A 19,458-nucleotide genomic window follows, 5' to 3' on the forward strand; every position below is an offset into this window, starting at 1 on the left:
GTCTTTCTTGCTATCGACCCTTCTTCCTTTGATTTCTGAGATTGTTGAATGAGCTGCTTACAGATGCTGTCTGTAGTTCCTCTCCTCCAGTTCTATTCTAGACCTTTTTTCAGTCTGGCTTCCACTGCTTGTGCTCCACTGCCAAAATCCTCAATGATCTTTCTAGTCAAAACTCACCAGAACTCCATCCTCCGCCTCCTTGACCTGTCAGCTGACTTCAATAATGTTGACCATGCTCTTTTTGAAATCTTGTCCTCTTGACTTTCATGACTATTGTTTCCTGCTTCTCCTTCTAATTCTCTAATCACTCCTTAAACATGTTCTTTTTGAATGATCCTCATTTCCCTCCAACTTTCTGTGGGGTTTCCACAGGCCTCTGTTATTGGTCCCCTTCTCTTCTTCCTCTACACCTTAATTTTAAGTAATCTCATTTACAAACGCACATTCAACTACCGTCCATTGCTGACAACTTAGAGCGCTACCGCTCTACTCCAAACCTGTGTACTTCTGTTCAAACTAAAATCTTGACCTGTTTCTGACATGTCCTAGTAGATTTCTAGCATGCATCTTTATCTCAACAAGTCTAAAACAGAGCTCTTAATCTTCCCCTGCAAGTCCTCCCTGCTACCTCCTCTCTGTTGCTGAACAGCACCAACATTCTACTTGCTACTCAGGGCTGTAACTTGCGTGACTTGGACCTCTCATTTGGATCCTCATGTTCAGACTGTCTAAATCTTGCTGATTCTTTCTGCATAACATTTCTAAGATACAGCTTTTCCTATCCAACCATCCAGCTAAAACTGTTGTCCCAGTTTTCATCATCTCATGTCTGTTACTGCAGTATCCTTTTCTTTGGGCTTGACAAATGCAATCTTGACCTGCTCATATCCATTCAGAATGCTGCTGCAAAAATGATTTTCCTAGCTTTTTGCTTTGACCATGTCATTCTCCTCTCACCCGTCTACTGGCTTGCCCCCTCTATCATATCAAACATAATCTACTTGTCTTCACTTTCAAGGCCCTTCACAGCCTATCTCCACCCTACTGTCATCTCACATTCTCTAATGATATGTTGACTCCTGCCTCCATCGGCCACTTGTTAAATTTTCAAATAAGCACCTTTGTGATTTCACTCATGCTGACCTTCATGCTTGGGCAGAGCTTCTTGTAAATATCTGCACAACTACTTTACTATCCTCCTTCAAAACCCATCTTTTAAAACTCTTCTGTAAAACTTCTAGAAGGTTAACTGTTAGGCCATTCTTGTGCTGAGACCGCTGCCAATCATCTTAATTAATGTTGTTTCTTCAAGTAGATGCAGCTGTGTATTCCACACAAGAGCTGGAGAATTTTGGCTAGCAGTAAATTTAGAGAAAGCATTCATGCCTTGTGGGTGTAGCCCGCCGCCTGGCTATATGAGGCGGTGCCACCCCAACCCCCGTTAGTTCCTTCTCACCACCCATAACTGGAGTTGGAGCTCAGTGGTTATCACTTCACGTTCACTTATCTGTTTTCTGAGAATTATCCTTCAATGTATATAGTTTTTATGTAGTTAGTAGTATTCTAGATAGTGTTAGTGTTAGGATACTTATTGCCCTGTGTGATGCCCTCACTAGGGTTCAAGTACTACCCGTAATGTGTGTGTGTGTGGGGGGGGAGCAATTTCTAATAGTGATCCTCACATGAGGTGCTTGCTGTGTTCAGGGAAGGAGTGTACTAAGGAGCGGTGCTCTTATCTTTAGGTTGTTCACCAAAAGAACCCAGGTGGTCAGTGAATTACGCTTGAAGCAACACCCTCTTGAGCATGCCATGAGGCCTCTTTTGGTGCAAAGCCCTGTGTCTGATTGGCTGTCTCCTTCAGACTCGGTGAATGAGGCTGCTCTGTGTTCCAGTGCTGCCATCTCCCCCAAGAGAAGGAGGGGTCTTTCACCCTCCTCAGGGGCACCAAGGAAAAAGTCCCATAAAACTGACTGGGACCATCCCAGTGCTCGTGGCAACTCTTCTTCCTTCTCTAAAAAGAGTACAGACCACCACCATACCACTTCCAGGATGTGGGATGGAGCAGGTCTGTCAAACCACTCCCTGATATCACACTGAAACTTCCAGGACACTGTACCATTGATGCTGATTCTGGCCTGGGGGCATCTGTTGAGTGCAGTACTGATTACATCAGCACCAGCACTGAGAGTCTCCATGCTGGTGGCATATCAGGCAGCAGCAGCAGATTTACTTTGGCAATTTGTTCTGGACTCTCCACTTGTCCAGGACTTTGCCATGGTCGTGGCCTCCACTGCCATGATACTCAATATACAGAAGTTCAGAAACTACCCAATTTTGCCACCTCTATTCCTAGTGACCAGGGCAAATTTTTAAAATGTATTTAAAGTATCTAAAGATGCAGATAGGGATTTAGTGGAATTTTCAAAAACACATAGGTTGATTTCAGTTATTTCACCTATCTGCATTTTTAGTTTCCTAAATACCTTTTAAAATCTGGCCCCTTAGTACCTTACTGTGCAAATGGCTTCTGAATCAATGGGAATTTTTTTTTTTTTTTTTTTTTTTTTTTTACAGAGTACAGTACAACTCCAAGTGAATAAAGGTGGCAAAATTTGGCCCTACAATTTAAAGTCCATTCACCAAGTAATCTAAAATCCCCACTGATAAAGCCATTTGGAATAATGTAGCATACTAAAAAATTCAACATTTATGTTTACAAGGAGAGAAGAAAAGCTTGTGTCCAAGATTCCATAGTCTCCTTTTAGATATTTCATCTACAAAAGTCTGAAGTAAGGGGGTTAGTCCTAGAATATGTGCATAATTACATATCTTTCCCTTTGTTTTGCATGGTAAAACAAGCTAATGGGAAACTTTTAAGTACTGCTGAAATTGCTAACTTATTAGAGGTGATCTCCTGATAACCATCTTCTTGCCTGACTAATAGCTGTTCGGCAGTGGGTTGCAGAGGTATCAAGCTTGAATCAAGCTTCTTTCTTTCTTTCTGGCTGTGCTTAGAAAGATCCTTATTTAATACCTTGATATTTAATACTTAGAGATCACATTTTTCTAGGACTTGTTTTGATGTTTTTTCTTTTAATCTGTCTTTTAAATAATTATTACAGTAGTTGTCACTGAGATTTTTGGGCGAAGCATGATTTTACCAGTTTTATAAACCAGTCACATTGGTCAGTTACATTTGTTTTTGCAGTGTTTTAGCTGTGTTGTTCCTGGGATGTTAGAGAGACAAAGTTGGTGAGATATCTTTTATTGGACCAACTTCTTTAGGTGAAAGAAACAAGCTTTCAAGCTTCTGCAGAGCTCGGTAGTATTATCAGCCTCACTAAATCTTGACAAAAAATATATAAAAAACAGGATGGCAAGCAAAAACAAAATTACTGTGTGAAATCTATTGCTGTATCTCCACAAAGAGGAACAAATCAACTTTGTCTTGTTCTGGTTAATAAAAACCCAACACAATCTGATATACAATTAATTCTTTACCCTTTGAAAGGAATTGCACTATATTATTAGTGGAACTCAGTACCCATGTTATGTATGAATTGTTCAGCACTGATCTGAATGGCTTAAAAGTAGAGTGAATTAGCTATGAAAGTTAAAAATGATCGGAGTGCTTTGAGACTATCTACTTTTTTAGGTCTTGCTATTTATATGTTTGTATATAGTGTTTAAAAACTATTTTTCTAGTGCTTGTAAAGTGCAGAGTCACTTTTATTGTACTTGATCTATAGTAAAGTCAGTCTATACTATTGTTAGATTAAATTGTTAGATTGCTAACAACTATCTAGGGTCTCTGTGGTGCAACAGGTTACCTTAAAGACGGCCTTCTCTTATAGCGATGACATTTTGGGGTGCAATTCAGACCAATGAGGGGCTATGTCACCTCTGCCCTACAACCTTGGGTGCTTCACAATGCCTTGTTGCTGTAGCTCCCACCTGTGCCACTCACAAACATCATGCCTGTCACACCCTGAGTGTCCATGAATGGCCACAGTCCTTGTTCAGGCGCTATGATCCCAGCAGCCTGTCAGCAAACACCAGCCACACTGACTTCCACCAGCCTGGGTTATTACTTGCAGGGTGACCCAAACACACTCCCAGTCCTGAATTTTCCCCTAAAAATGTGTGTTCTGTAATTCCCAGCTTTCTCCAGGACTGTTCAGATGTTTTAGATTTGTTGTTTCTGTAAGGGAACAATATACAACAACTTGCCTTCTTAAATGGAGCTACCCAAAACAGTTCACAACACTGGATGATTTTTGATTTAAAGAACAAAAAAAGTTTATTTAACTACAAAGAGAGAGATTTTAAGTGAGTACAAGTATTAAGTCATTAAGATCAGAAATGGTTACAAGAAGAATAAAGATGAAATGTTTCCTAGTACTAAACTTAATAAATTAGACTTGATTTAAGCTGAAGTTCTTATCACAGATTTTCGGTGCATTGCTGACCAAATTCTCAGACCAGGATCTGCTCACAAGGTCCAGTGGCTGTTTCTTTTGTCGCCTTGGGTGAAAAGAGAGAGACAGGGAGAGAGAAACTGGGTGTTTTTGTTCCCTCACTTTTATAATTCAGTCACCTTTTGAAATGTATTTTCCTGAGAGTGATTCTTAGATGAAGTTATTTCCAACTGAGAAAAAGGATACATGGAGTCTGGTGGGGAAGAGGTGTTATGCTGTTTCTTTTCACCAGTGCATAATGAAATACAGATTTTGTTTCTTTTTTTTTCACACTCTTGTGTCTGAGGACTCTGTTTACATCTTGTATGCAAATTGTGTAAACATACATCCCTTGGTTAAGACAGGCTAACTTGACCAGTTCTACCTAATTGAAGCTATGTGAGTTTGAATATGTGCCTTTAACATCATATGGGGAAATTTCATAACTTTACTCAGTATTGCGACATTCATTTCATGATGATATTGACCAGTGAGTTATTAGTTTTCAAATGATACCTCCCAAGGCATATTTTGTACAAAGATTATTACAGTAGTGCTTAGGGTGTGAATACAGAAATGTTTGGTCAAAATAGCATCAAAATATGGTTTATTTGATGTTTAGGGTTGATTTTAGTGTCCATTTTTGTTAGTGCTGAGCAGCCCTTATAGTCTTGGCTTTTTTTTATAGTGGGAGTGGCAGTGACTGCTATAAGCAAGTCCCTGTGTACTCTGCATTAAATTGGATCTAAATTCTGTGACACAATACCTGGTTTGTGTGGCAGACAGGTAATCTTACAAGTTTCATTAATTTTCTAAAATGGAGGCTTTTATTGAATTACACTTGAAATTAAAGAACATAATTGATACAGCATCCCCTGTGGTGTTCTGCTGAATTCATCGTAATTTACAGTAACCTAGACTTCCAATATTTGCATGTGCGAGATTTTTGCATTGACAGTGCATAATTGTATAAAGGGAATTAAGATACGGGAAGCTGAATGTTTGATAGTGTGGAGGGCATTTTGTGGCTTTGTCACATAGGTAGGTTGGTTATAGGAAAGGGATTGAGATTGTGGGATAAGCTCATTAAATGAATTTTTCTGCTAAAATGGTTTCCAGTGAAATAGTTAAATTTAGAGTTTTTTGGCACTATTCCCATGTGAACATCTATTGCAATAAATTAATGGATTCTATAAGAGCTACAGTATATTCCCTTTTAAGGTATAGAAGTTCAATTTTTACATTCTCAATGCTATTACTGTGAACACTAAATTTCATGGATTTTTACTTTATAGATGCATTCTTTTGTTAAATCAGATTTGCACTTCTGGACACAAGTTTACTAAATATTTTTCTCCTAGATTAATAGAAGATGGCCAGTTTGAAATAGTAACAGGAGGATGGGTCATGCCTGATGAAGCTTCTCCTCATTACTTTGCTTTGATTGACCAGCTGATAGAAGGACATCAGTGGCTGGAGAAGACTCTCGGTATATATGTATAATTTTTGTCCCCTAATTTGATGTTTTAAACTTAAAAACTGACAAAGAGCTAAGTCAGTCAGCAAGTGTTGTACAATGTTTTGATGACTGACTATAAGTAGGCATCATTGCAAGGTAAACTATTTTCAGAGAAACAAATCTGTGCAAAGATAGTTACGTTTTTGCTGATTTTGTGATTCTGAATGCCTAGATGTGAGGAATATTGTTCATGTCTACTCTAAGTGAAAAGTGACTTTGGACCTGATTCACAATTTCTGAAGTGGCAGTCAGTGACACTGTGTGGGTGTAGTGGTCTGCCTTTACATTGTAAATTGCAGGATTGGCACCTGTATTTGTGATGCTAGTTTGCAAACATAGGTTCTTAGGGTAAGAGCAATTAAATTATTTTCCATAGTATTATTTTTTCTGTCTTGATCTGTGGAAGAAACTTATTACTTAAGCATAATACACGAGGAATAAAATTTGCTTTAATATAGAACCTGTGAACCTGTGGTTTCATGAAGGAATTGGGCAGCACCAGTATTGTCTACCAACTTTTCAAAATTCATGAATCCGGTCCAAAATATGATATGAAAATATCATGAGATTTTCAAAATAATAAGCATCGGTCCTTTTTATTTGCCATCTTGTTTTGGAGCTTAGAGCATTCACATTTTCTACCTTTTCTCTTTAGAATTAGGGGCCAGATGCTTACTACTACTTCTTCAATGAAAGCTGAGATTTTTTGTATAATTGTAATTGATTCATGGGGTTTTAAGTAAAATATGAAATATTGTGACACAACAAAAATGCAGGACACAGCAACAGTGGAAATACTACAGATTCTATTGTACAGGTTTTTATGAGGGGCAAGAGATTGGCCTACTTGTAATTATATATGTATATGCTTTATTTATATTTATACTTTTTTTTTATTTGGACTTTGTAATGATAAAGTGTCTTAAGCAGACTTGTTTTATCTTTCATTTATCTACTTAAACTGTTTGCCAGAGGGTGTTGTGAAGGCCAAGACTATAACAGAGTTCAAAAAAGAACTAGATAAATTCATGGAGGATAGGTCCATCAATGGCTATTAGCCAGGGTGGACAGGGATGCAAAACCATGCTCTGAAGTGTCCACAGCCTCTGTTTGCCAGAAGCTGGGAATGGGCAACAGGGGATGGATCAATTAATGATTACCTGTTACGTTCATTCCCTCTGAAGTACCTGGCATTGGCCATTGTTGGAAGACCAGATACTGGGCTAGATGGACCTTCGGTCTGACCCAGTATGGCAATTCTTGTGTTCTTAAACTAAGTGCTTTGCACCACTTGACTTTTCTGAACACTGGGTTGAATAGTATGGGTGTAGCTTTCTTTGAAATGAGAAATAAGTAAGAAAGACACAAACTTCTGACATTCTGCTGCTCAACAGGAGTAAAACCGAAGTCTGGTTGGGCCGTCGATCCCTTTGGGCATTCGCCAACAATGACTTACCTTCTGAAACGTTCAGGATTTTCCGGCATGCTTATACAGAGAGTTCATTACTCGGTTAAAAAATATTTTGCAACCCAGAAGACACTAGAATTTTTTTGGAGACAGAACTGGGGTATGTATTATTTTCTTGGTATCACTGTCATTTGTTGCTTTATACCTCCTGAGAACTGGAAATAGGCATTAAATAAACAGTTGTGTAAACCTCTACAGTAAACAGATGACCTAGTGCAGAATGTATGAAGTAATTAAAAGTAGGGCTGGTCAAAATTTTAATATTTTACTGGTGCAAAAAACATTTTTAAAGAAAGGAACACATTTCGTTGTATTCAAAATTTTGATTTTTTTCAGAATTTTCTTTTCTGACAAAAATGAGAAAAAGAAAAATGTCATTTAATTTTGAATTAAAAAAATTAATTTTTTTTTCTTATTTTTCTACGTTCTTTCTGTCTTCACTGGAAAATTGGGTGGAGAAAAGTGATTTTTTTTAAGTTACTTTCTCTCACATTTTAAAGCAAAACAACTGTTTTCCCCACTTCTTCAGTGGGCAGGAAGAAGTAAAAAGCGGGAAACTATTTTTTCCCTCTTTCTCTCACTATTTTGTTTTCTCTTCTTACTTTTTTCAGTTGGGGGAAGAAAAAAAAAGGGAAAAGAGGGAAGAGTGGAGTAAGGGTGCAGAGAGACACATTTTTCTTACAACAAAAATTTCAACAACGTTTTTCAGTATTTTTGCTGTGATTTGAAGGTGTAGAACGTGATATGATTTCCATTTGTTTTTAATTTTATCAAGCAAGACTTCAGAATAATTAATCTTCTCAAACAGAATTTTACTAAGCAGGATTCTTCAGAGCAATTAATATTCTCAGACAGTTGGGGTGGTAGAATTAGAATGCAAAGGATAAAGTTTAATCTAGTACATCAGAATTGTTAACTGGGTATTCAGGTCTGCTTTAGTAAAAAAACAAAAGTGTAGTCTCATTAACAGCTCTAGCCAAACAAACCCTATTCAAAAATACAAGCAAGATATAGATCAGGTTTAAAGTATCCAGTATAGTAAATAAATGTCAGCAGATGGATATTGGCTGGAAATGTATATTCTGTTTTGTATATGTATTTACACCATGCTCATTACCATCGTGTCAGAGTGCTTTCCAGTAGTGCATTAAGCAGCATGAATAAAATCTGTCATGTATTAGTTTGTTCATTCTTTCCCCAGGGGGAGAAGTGCATGCAAAGGATGTTTTTGTTTCAGAATTTTAAAAAATAATTAACATTGCTATTTGTCAGTTTTAGAGAAGACCTCGTCAAAATAATGTGTCTTTCACTTAAAACGTTGGCTGGTGAGGTTTGTAATGTTCATTAGTTCCTGTGGGAGTTTATTCCGGAGTTTTTGTTCGGCTTGGCTCCAGAGAAAGTTCCGTCTACTGCATGAGCTAGCTTTACCCTTATTGTTGAAAGTTCCATTGTGCCAGAGGAGTGAAGTTGTTAAGCACAGTCTTCGTCCTGGAGTAATTTTTGTTAAACTTATTTTTTGTGTATGCTGCTCAATTTCTAACTTGACATTAGCTTTTCTAAATGGTAGTCAAAATAAACACCAATGATAAGGTGAGTGTCCTGGGGTTTGGGTTCACATCAGAGTATTCTAGTATTTCAGAACTGAAGTCACCTTTAATTCTTCTTGTAAATGATTTTTTTAAAATGGTTTTGGCCTTTTTTGTTTGATAGATAAAGAAAGCCAGAAAAGTGTTGTTGTTGTTGTTTTGTTTTTTGTCTTATTTTTGCTGTTTTATCTTAAAAACATCAGGAATGTTGTATATTTTCTTCCCTAGAATTGCAAAGGATTTATTGGGGATATCTGAATATATGTATTGTGAATACCAGGATCTCAACTGAAGGTGTCATATCTTTTTGTCAGGCATTGGAGTTAAATAGGTACTAAGAAGACCCCAGCTGCAAAAATCAAAATCTCTTATCTCACTTGCGCAGTTTTCGGTCTCTTGTGTTGCCGTAACTTCATTAACTCTCCCGTAGTTTCAAGTGTAACCAAGACCCGAAGGTAAAAATCAAACATTTTTAAAAGAAAACTTTCAGGGCTTTTTTCACATCCATAAAGAAGTAAAAAGCCAATTCCCACCCCCATTTTGCAGCTCACCTAAAAAGCTGATCACCTGCAGACTTAAAAGTATTAGTAGATCACCCTTGCCTAATATTAGATGTCCTGAAGTGATATGAATCACCTGGAGAGTGTGAAATTAGATTTGAGTGGCTAAGAGGTCGTAAGGTCTCAACAAATTTGAAATTAAGACTGAACAAATTCACCATGAAAAAGTAGCTGACTCAAGACTACTAGGGAATTAACAATCTAGTACATAATCTATTAAGCATATTTCCTGGTAAAATCCTATGAAATATTAAATGTTAAAAATTATTTACATGCTAACTTTAGAGCTTGTATTAGTTTTACATAAATTGATGACCAAAAGTTGGTGGAGGACCTAGGGTGTTCATGTTTGTTTATTGATCAAGATTGGGACCCCATTGTAGTAGTATGCTGAGAAACATGACTCCAGTCCCAATCAGTTTACAGTGTAATAATGCAGAAGTATTAAAAGCATAGCATTAGTATGTAATGTAATTATAGCGCCTTCCACCTGATGATAAATAGAAATCCAAATCTGTAATGTGTCCCTACCGTAGATGACTATCATCAGCATTGATTTTTATACCATTATCGTAATCCCAGCCAAGCGGGTATTGCTTATTTGATAGATGGGTAAAGGGCCATGAGAGAGCCAACTGCGTTGTGGTTTGCTCTTTCAATTATGATGTTTTTAGTGATGATTTAAAAAAAAGATTTGTCTCTCAAAACAAGTGGAGACATGGTCCCTGTCCTGAAAAGTTTACAAATTAAATTCTTCAGGACTGGCAAGTGTAAAGTGTAATAAAGGGGAGATTTGAAAGAAGGGTGACAATTAAGATTTTTATTCCCCCCATCCCCCCAAAAATCTTGAAATTTTTGATATTTGTATTATTTCTTTCCCCTTGCTTTTAATAGACAAAATGGCAGAACTGAATATTTAGGAGAGCTTGAATGAGGTGAGGGAGGTGGTTTGGGAAGGATGTTCTAAGCAGAATGTGCAACATTTAAAAGGTATGTGGGAGTTAGGCCCATTGAAGTGAATGGTCCCATTCATTTGCTTGGCAGTAGTCTCATGTGTTGCTTTAAGCACATGCATATGTGTTTGCAAGGTAAGGACCTTGAGGCTGTATATTTTAATTCAAATAATTTAACACTCCTTTCAGATGTTTTCTTTTTGGGTTTCAGTGTAGAACTCCTCCAACTCCACTTCTCATGCATAGTGATCTGATGTTTTGATTTACTAGAGTCAGTTTTGAGTGGATAAGAGTGTCTCTTTCTTGTCAGGTTAAATTGAAAACCAGGCCCCAGCTGGGCTGCTGTTTGGTTGGCTTCCCCTCCCCCCCTTCACTCATCGTCTCCACTCTCTACAGTATCCCTCTTCCTACAGTACAGCAGTTCATGTTACAACAGCCTTTATTCTTAGCTGCAGGACCACACCCCTCTTCCTGTCCTCTCTACTGAATTATTCATATATTTAAAGTGGGAATGAGTGGGAAGCTCCAAACTCTGGTGTAAAATCATCTGGTGAGTTCTTGTGTTTGGAAGTTTACAGGTATATTGAAAGCAAAGGATGTAAATAGATGGTACACAAAGATAGATGGGCAATATAGTCAGCAATCTGCTCTACTTGTTGCTTCCTATGACTAAGCTCACATTGCATGCAGATTCTGCAGATGCCAAAATTTCTAGTTGACTTACATTATATCCAACTACCAAACACAATCCTAGTATTTAATATCTAATCAAAGGATTGTAAGTGTAAGAAAATCATGATAGTAATTCTTGTTTAATTTACTTTTTATCAGTATCTTCTTATAGTAATTTCCTGATGCTGTTTTACTTAGAACCTCTTTAAGAGAAAACCCTGAGATGCCCACTAAAATTTTAAATTCTTCTTTTAAAAGAGAATCTGACCTATTGAAAAATGTACCTTTTTGTCTTATTTCAGTGAGATAATTGTTTAGTTCAGTACAGAGTTGTTGCTGATGTTGAGCTAAATAAATAAATGATTTCTCCATGCAAATTAATCAGCAGGAATTGTTTTGAGTAAGCACCACTGAAAAATTGAATTATAAAAACACATAGAAGAATGGATTTTGTCTTTACAGAATTTAGGAAAATTCAGGTACAATTCATTATTCATTGAGGTATTGTCTTTAAGGTAACTTAATCATTAGAGACTTGATCCTACATTAATTAAAGCCAATGGCAAAACGCCTGGTGACTTAAATGGTGCAGTGTCAGGGCTCAGATCTCCAAAATGGCACTGTATTTTAAGATGGCATATTAAAAGCACTCCTGGATTGGGCCCAGACAGTTAGTTAATTTAGTTTAGACAATGAAATATGGCTTTATTTTATAGATCTATTCTGTTCATGTACTTTTAGATTTGGGATCCAATACAGATATCCTTTGCCACATGATGCCTTTCTACAGCTATGACGTTCCTCATACTTGTGGTCCAGATCCTAAAATCTGTTGCCAGTTTGATTTTAAGCGTCTTCCTGGGGGAAGAGTAAGTTGTCCCTGGAGAGTTCCTCCTGAGGCCATTCATGCTGGGAATGTTCAGCACAGGTACAGTATTGAAAGTATTGTGGAATTCAGTAATTTGTACTTGTTGAAGGCGATACTAACATCACAACTTCCTTGTTTTAGTGTTTAAAAAAGACGATTCTATAGGACAGAGGTGGGCAAACTACGGCCCGCGGGCCACATCCGGCCTCCAGGACTGTCCTGCCCAGCCTCTGAGCTCCTGGCCCAGGAGGCTAGCCCCCGGCCCCTCCCCTGCTGTCCCCCCTTCCCCGCACTTACGCCGCCGTGTGCTCATGCAGGGCAGCACAGCAGCGTGTCTGGCTCCGGTGCGGCTCCCAGACATGGTGCTCTGAGCGGCATGGTAATGGGGCCGGGGGGGTTGTTTAAGGGGCAGGGGCTCCTGGGGGGCAGTCAGGGAGCAGGGGGCAGTTGGATGGGGTGGGGTCCCGGCGGGGGGTGGGGGGAGGTGGTCAGGGGGCAGGGACCAGGGGACGGTTGTATAGGGCAGAGGTTCTGGGGGGGGGCAGTCGGGACGGGGAGTGGTGGGGGTTAGATAGGGGGAGGAGTCCTAGGGGGCGGTTAGGGGTGGGGATTCTGGGAGGGGGCGGTCAGGGGACAAGGAGCAGGGTGGGGTTGGATGGGTGTGGAGTTCTGAGGGGGGTGGGAAGTGGGAGGGGGCGGATGGGGGCTGCGGCCAGGCTGTTTGGGGAGAACCAGCCTTCCCTACCTGGCTCTCCATACAGTTTCGCACCCTGATGTGGCCCTCGGGCCAAGAAGTTTGCCCACCCCCGTCCTAGGAGAAATAATTTCTATTACATATGCACTGTGTGTGTGTCAATTCCCAAAACAGTTGCTAGTACAATTTATGAAAGTGGTAACTGTAAGAGAAACTAAAATTAATACACTGAGTTAATGTGTTAATTCCCCAGTTCCTAATAAACAAGTCTACAACTCTTGGGTCAGTTACATTCTATGAGTTCCAGGAAGAGGTACAAACAATTTGCTTGTCAGACTTTTTCCAGGTTCTGTACTGTCAGGCATGGGGATGGCATCAGGATCTCTCTGGGTTTGTCTACACTCCAACAAAAGACCAGTGACACTGAGTCTCAGAGTTGTCCCAGGCTTGTGGGGCTAAAACAACAGGGTAGCTGTTCGGGCTTGGAAACTCTGTGAGAGAGGAAGGTTTCGCAGTTCAGGCTGGAGCCCAAGCCCATATGTCTACACTGTTACTTTTAGCCATGTGAGCCTGAGTCAAATGACACGGGTTCTGAGACTGAGCACCATGGGTTTTTCATTGAAGTGTAGATATACCCTCTGAGGGAGAGTAGTGGGAGCATACACTGTATCTTTGCATATGACTCCCACATCTAATCCAATTAATTTAAAACAAAACTAAATAGTCCCATAAAAAAAGTTTAAAATAGTTATGCTGATAGTACATATCAATAATGTAAGCTGAAAAAAATTGTGTTTATAAAAACAAAAGATTAGAAAAAACAGAATTCAGAGTTCAGGCAAATGTAACCGAAATCAACACTTGAACGTATGGAAGTGCACATTTGGTACTGTGCTGCCAGGGAGCCAGAAGGGGTGGAGATGGGGGGCCTCAGAGGTGGGGTGAGGTATGGTTCCATTACAGAGATGTTTCTCGTGTCCAACAGATCTGAGATCTGGTGTGTTTTGCCCTGATTATTCTTCTGAGTATGGGTATTCCATCCTCCCTATGCTATAGAAACCCATTGACAAACTGTGCAACTGATTGAGAAAGAAATTGGAGAGGGAAGACAGGAAAGAAGAGGTGCCAAGGGAAAATACCTCACTTACTAACCTTTTTTTCCATATCACACAAGTAACTTTGGGCAAATGATCACAAATGTGGACAAACTGTTGTCTGGTCTCAGAGTGCACGTGTAAAATTTGAATAACAAATGAGCTTCTTTTGGAATTCCTCTTCTTCTATACTGCCAGTTGCTGTAGTTTGTAAGTGATAGGATACCTATTTCTCTGAGGGGAGGACTTTACGTACCCTAGATTCAGAGTAGTCTTTCTGACCTCACAAGGGGTATTGGTTCAGTCAAGGCAGTTCAACACTTTGAGAATGGCTAATGACAAACTATAAAATGGGCTGCTGGCAAGAAAACATTGATGATACTAGGTGGGTTATGTTTGTCTGAGCAGACCACGTAACTCAATGTCTGCAGTTTATTCATACATGATTTAAAACTACCTATTAATGAGAACACTAACAGAAAACTTATTCTAAGTAAAAGCAGTTTATATAGCTTAAAAAAAGAAACAACTTATTAAAATTTTTACCGATTTTGGATATATTGGAAAAAATATTTGCAACTCATAAAAACTTTCACATACAACATTTAACCCCGCCTCTTCCCAAATTTTAAGCATTAATGGTTTGGAAACCATTCTAAATGTGTACATGCTGCAACCTCTTTGAGAATATGCATTAAAAGTAGGTAAGTTGTTGTTGTTTTAGAAATCTTTAGATTTATAGTTTCTCTAAAATCTTTGGCTACCTTTGGCATGTAACTAACGTAACTGCAGTATTGACAGTATTTCTTATATTAAATGTACCTGAAGTAACTTTAATTAGAAAAAAAGTAGTACTGAAAAGATTTTAATGGCAATCATGGTTATTCAGAGAAGCCTGACAAAATTTTATGAACGCTTTCACTAGCTCAGGTGCTAAAGTTTTTAACCCACTATTTAATATGTTGCTATTAAGGAGGAAAAAACCTACCTTTTTAATTATCATAAGTAAGTGGACAAGTAGAATTTTGCAAGGCTAGTTGTAAGGTGTTATATAGAACATATTTTAGACATTTGTCGTCTTGTCAAGTGATTACTTTTCTATATTCTAAATTTTATAATTTTTTTTCTTCCAAGGGCTTGGATGATTTTAGATCAGTACAGAAAGAAGTCAAAGCTTTTCCGTACTAAAGTTCTGTTGGCTCCACTAGGGGATGATTTCCGCTACAGTGAGAGCTCAGAATGGGATCAGCAGTACCAGAATTATCAAAAGCTTTTTGATTTTATGAACTCTCATCCTGAGTTACATGTTAAGGTAAACTGCATATTTATTTTTTTCAAATAGTTGTAGTCCTGTTCTAACATCAGTGAGCCCTAATTTAAACTTTTTATGTACTCCTGTTTCACTCTTTAGCACCTTCTGATATACTGAGATTTTTGTATGAATTTGTTTTGCATCATGGAGAAAGCTAGCTAAATACTACTATAGCTTAACTGAAACTCTTGGTTAGTAAGGAAGGTAGTACTGATCAAGTTTTATAGTTAGGCTTGGCAGGATTTGATTTTAATCGATAACTGTCAGTAAATGGAAGAAAAATCTCTAACAGTTGGCATGCCTACATGGATGATTGTCACTGGCCTTGGCAGCCATCTGCAGTTCTCCTGTCAGGGCAGAGAGTGAGCAGGTCCGTGATAGTGGTTCTACAGAGGGCTAATTGCACTGCTTCAGGGTCGGTGACACTCGATCCCTGCAGGCGCAAGGTTCAGAGGAAGGCTGCTATCCTGGTGAGGCAGCACAGAGACCCCTGGTCATGACCTGCAGAAGGAAGAGGGTGAGCTTTCTGCCATGGGGAGACCACCATATTGCTGAGTGGCTCCTGTGGCAGTGCAGGGAGACTTCTGCAACTTTGCTGTCATGGTTCTGCTCACTCACTCACTCACTCATCACCAGCTAGGCACATGGGAGCTGTCCCTGGGCAGGAACTGTTCAGCAGTGGGTTGGCCTCCCATACAGCTCGGGGTTCATCCTCTTTCTTACAGTCCTGGCCAGTGGCTTCTGCTTCGCCTAACCAGGATGATCACTGCCTCCCCTGCACCTTGTCCCCTGGTGTCTTGGGCCCTGGCAGACCTGCTGTCAGCACTACCCACTCATCCCACAACTGTAAAAATAAAATTAAAAATAGAAGTAAGTCCTTTAAATAAAAATGTATAGTTCAACTGATGGATGATTTTGAATGTACTTGAGGTTAATGACAAGCCAGACTAACTTTATTTTTTTCCTTCCAAGGCTTGAAATTATTCTATAAGAAATATAAACAATGGCCATAGTGGTTTACTTTAAACAATAGCCTTTAAGTTTAAGGGAGTTTCTTTCTTCTCTTGTTGCTTTGAGTAGCTTCCAGTTGTCCTTTGAGTCGTGTCTCTATGGGTGCTCCACTATAGGTGTGCTTGTATCTCTGCATTGCAGATTGGAGAACTTTGGCAGCAGTGTCCATTAGGCCTGCACAGGTTGTGTCCCTCCTTGTGCCCTGCCACGAGGCTAACCAGCAAGGGTGGGCTAACCCCCCTCAGTTCCTTGTCAGCTGCCCCGGCTAGAGATAAAGCCCTTAGCAGTCCGTTTGCGATCATTAGCTTTCTTTAGCATTTCTAGTAGTTAGTATCCTTAGTCTTAGATGTAGTTTTTTCTCTTTATTTTCTCTTCAGAAAACAAACAAAAAAATCTTTTTTTTTTTTTTTTTGTTGGGAACCCCTTCCCCCAGCAGGATATGCCTGGCTCATCGGACTTCAAGAAGTGCCTGTCTTGCAAAGAGGCTGTCCCTGTGCCAGACAAACACTCTTGCTGCATATGCTGCCTTGGGGAAAGCCACATTACCCAGAAGTGTGGTCTCTTCCAGCAACTCAGAGCCAGGTCTTGAAAGGACAGGGAGTTAAGACAGAAGATCATCTTCATGGAGGCAGCCCTCCAACCTTCTCTGGATCCATGCCAGAAGTCACCCAGGAAGTGCAAGTTTTCTACACAGCCCTCAAAATCCGAGGACTGTGGGTCAAAGAAACCAGCTGCAGACCCCTCTCATACGTCATCAAAAAAGAGAGTGTTGAGTCCCCAGAGTGAGCCCTGAGCTGTCCGTAAAAGATCTCCTGCATGGGTGGTATCATTGGCACTGAGACAGTTCAAGCCTGGTACCCATAGCTTACGAAGATCTAGAGTGGCAGATATTGTAGATGCACCTAAGATTCTGAGGGGCACATGCACCAAGCCAACTGTACCCAGTGGAAAAAGATTGGAGCAGAGAGCGCTCCAGAAAGAAAACGCTGCCAGTACATGCTGTACTTTTGGCACTGTCATCAGTGCCCCATCCAGCACCGGAGCGTTTGGTGTGAGCGAGATCCCCGACTCTCTCTGAACCACCAGTGGCACCGCTGGAATTCCGGCACTCAAGAGAATTCAGGCTATGTGATATACCAGAGTCTCCTCCTCTTGGCATTGGGAATTCAATACCAAGTCTTCTCCAAGTGTGGGAGTCTTCTCTGGTACCCTGCCATGCACCTCCGCTTTCTAGGAGCAAATCAGACAGTGAGCCAGAGAAAGTCATCTCCAATCACTCCTCCCTTTGTCCCTATGATGCCTGTTATCAAGGGGCTCCTCGGGCATACCCTCAGCCTGCCCCCACCACTGACATAATACGACCAGCCATGGGCACCACCACTGGGATCTATCCCACCGCTCCAGTGGCCCTACTGGGATTCCTGGGCGGCATATTGCTCCCATACTCCTTGGACTGTCAGCCTCACCCGTGAGCCCCTGAGACATTCTCCCTCGGCTATGGTATCCAGAATCTCGGAACCTCCAGAGGAGATTATGGAGCAACAGGAGGGTGGAATGGAGGAAGAGGTTACTCCAAGAACCAATATATCTTCCTCCAGATGAGACAGTCATTCTTAGCTGCTGATTTCTGGCCCTTCCAGGACTTGGCCAAAGGGTTGCAGATACCCCTGGAAGATGACAAGGACACTCACCACAAACTCCTTGAACCTCCTATACTCTTCCTCCTCCTCCAGAATAGTCCTCCCCATCAGTGAGCGTTCCTGGACCCCACAAAAACTATATGGCAAATCCCAGGATTGGCGATGACTACTTATAAATGGGTCGATAAAAAATATTGCATCCTGCCTAGGGAGGTGGAATATCTTCTTTCTCACCCTCCACCCAACTCCATCGTTGTGGACATGGTAAAATCCTGCGGCCGCCAGCACCAAATGAGATCCATCCCTCTATGATAGGGATTGGAAATGCTTGGACCGCTTCGGGAGAAAGGCCTACTCCTCCGCCACTTTGCAGTTTTGAATAACAAATTATCAAGTCTTAATGACCAAGTATGACAGCATTCGCTAGTCAAAACTCAGGAGCTTTATTGATCAACTCCCAGTCACAGCATGACCAGTTCTGAGCTATTGTCCAGGAAGGACAACTAGTAGTCAAAACAATGCTCCAGTCAGCCCTTGATGCAGCCGATACAGCATCCCAGTCCATTTCCACGGCAGTGGTTATATGACATGTGTCGTGGTTACACCTTTTGGGCTTCTCTAAAGCGATGCAGAGAACTGCTGAAGACCTTTCTTTTGAAGGCACCAAGTTGTTTGCTGAAAAGACTGACGCATCCGTCCATACTGTTAGGGATTCCAGGGCACCTCTGTGCTCATTAGGGATGTAAACAACCGGAACACAGAGAAAATTTAGTCCGCTGCGGCAACATAAATTCCGTACATCTCACTACCTGACTCAATGCTTTTATGAACCTCAAAGAAAGAAATCTAGGTTCTCCAGATGCAAACCATCAGGTCCACAGTCTTCCATGTCGCAACCTTCCACCTCAAACCACCAATTTTGACATGTTGGCTGAGGTGTTGACAGACCACTCCCCTCAATCACTACAGTGACCATCCTATCCCATCCATTTGGCTATTGCCTTGCCACGTTCTGCAGCACCTGGGAACACATAACATCAGAGTGATGGGTCTTGGAGATTTTTTTTTACTTTACCTCTCCCCCACTCAACATCCTTCCTTGTCCCTCTTCAGGGACTCTTCTTTCGAGAGTTTACTATGACAAGAGAGATTGCATACTCCAGTTAGGAGCCATGGCTCCTGTACTTCAACATCTATGAGGCAAAGCTTTTTTACTGTCACTATTTCCTAATGCCCAAGAAGAAGGGAGGTTGGAGACCCATACTAGACCTCTGAGCACTCAACAAGTTTGTCACAGCTCAAAAATTCAAGATGGTTACTCTGGCAATGATTAGTCCAGCATTGGAATATGAAACTGGGCTATCATCGACTCTGAGGGTATTCTCCAAGATTCTGTCAATAGTGGCCACACACCTATCGTCCTAGGGGTTCATGGTCTACCCCTACCTGGATGATTTCCTCCTCAGAGCCCGCTCCTTCAACGAGGCTCACTGGGTTACCAAAACCACAATAGATTTGTTCACAGAAATGGGCCTATAGATCAACAGCCATAAATCAGCTCTCACCCTAGTACAACACCTGGAATTCATAGGAGCTGTGTAGTGGACCGAAGACTCACTGGTGC

The 19,458-nt window shown here is 40.5% G+C and overlaps 1 protein-coding gene across 1 annotated transcript in view; it reads left to right on the top strand.

The window, feature by feature from the left end:
• Nucleotides 1-19,458, top strand: part of MAN2A1 (mannosidase alpha class 2A member 1) — a 202,369-nt gene that overhangs the window by 62,203 nt on the left and 120,708 nt on the right. The window contains exons 5-8 of the mRNA XM_074952939.1: nucleotides 5,819-5,946; nucleotides 7,371-7,544; nucleotides 11,957-12,143; nucleotides 15,006-15,183. Of these exons, the coding sequence (XP_074809040.1) occupies nucleotides 5,819-5,946; nucleotides 7,371-7,544; nucleotides 11,957-12,143; nucleotides 15,006-15,183 (667 nt within the window). The remainder of the gene's footprint in view (nucleotides 1-5,818; nucleotides 5,947-7,370; nucleotides 7,545-11,956; nucleotides 12,144-15,005; nucleotides 15,184-19,458) is intronic.

This window comes from Natator depressus, chromosome 5 (assembly GCF_965152275.1).
Source record: "Natator depressus isolate rNatDep1 chromosome 5, rNatDep2.hap1, whole genome shotgun sequence".
In the NCBI taxonomy this organism is placed as follows: Eukaryota; Metazoa; Chordata; order Testudines; family Cheloniidae; genus Natator; species Natator depressus.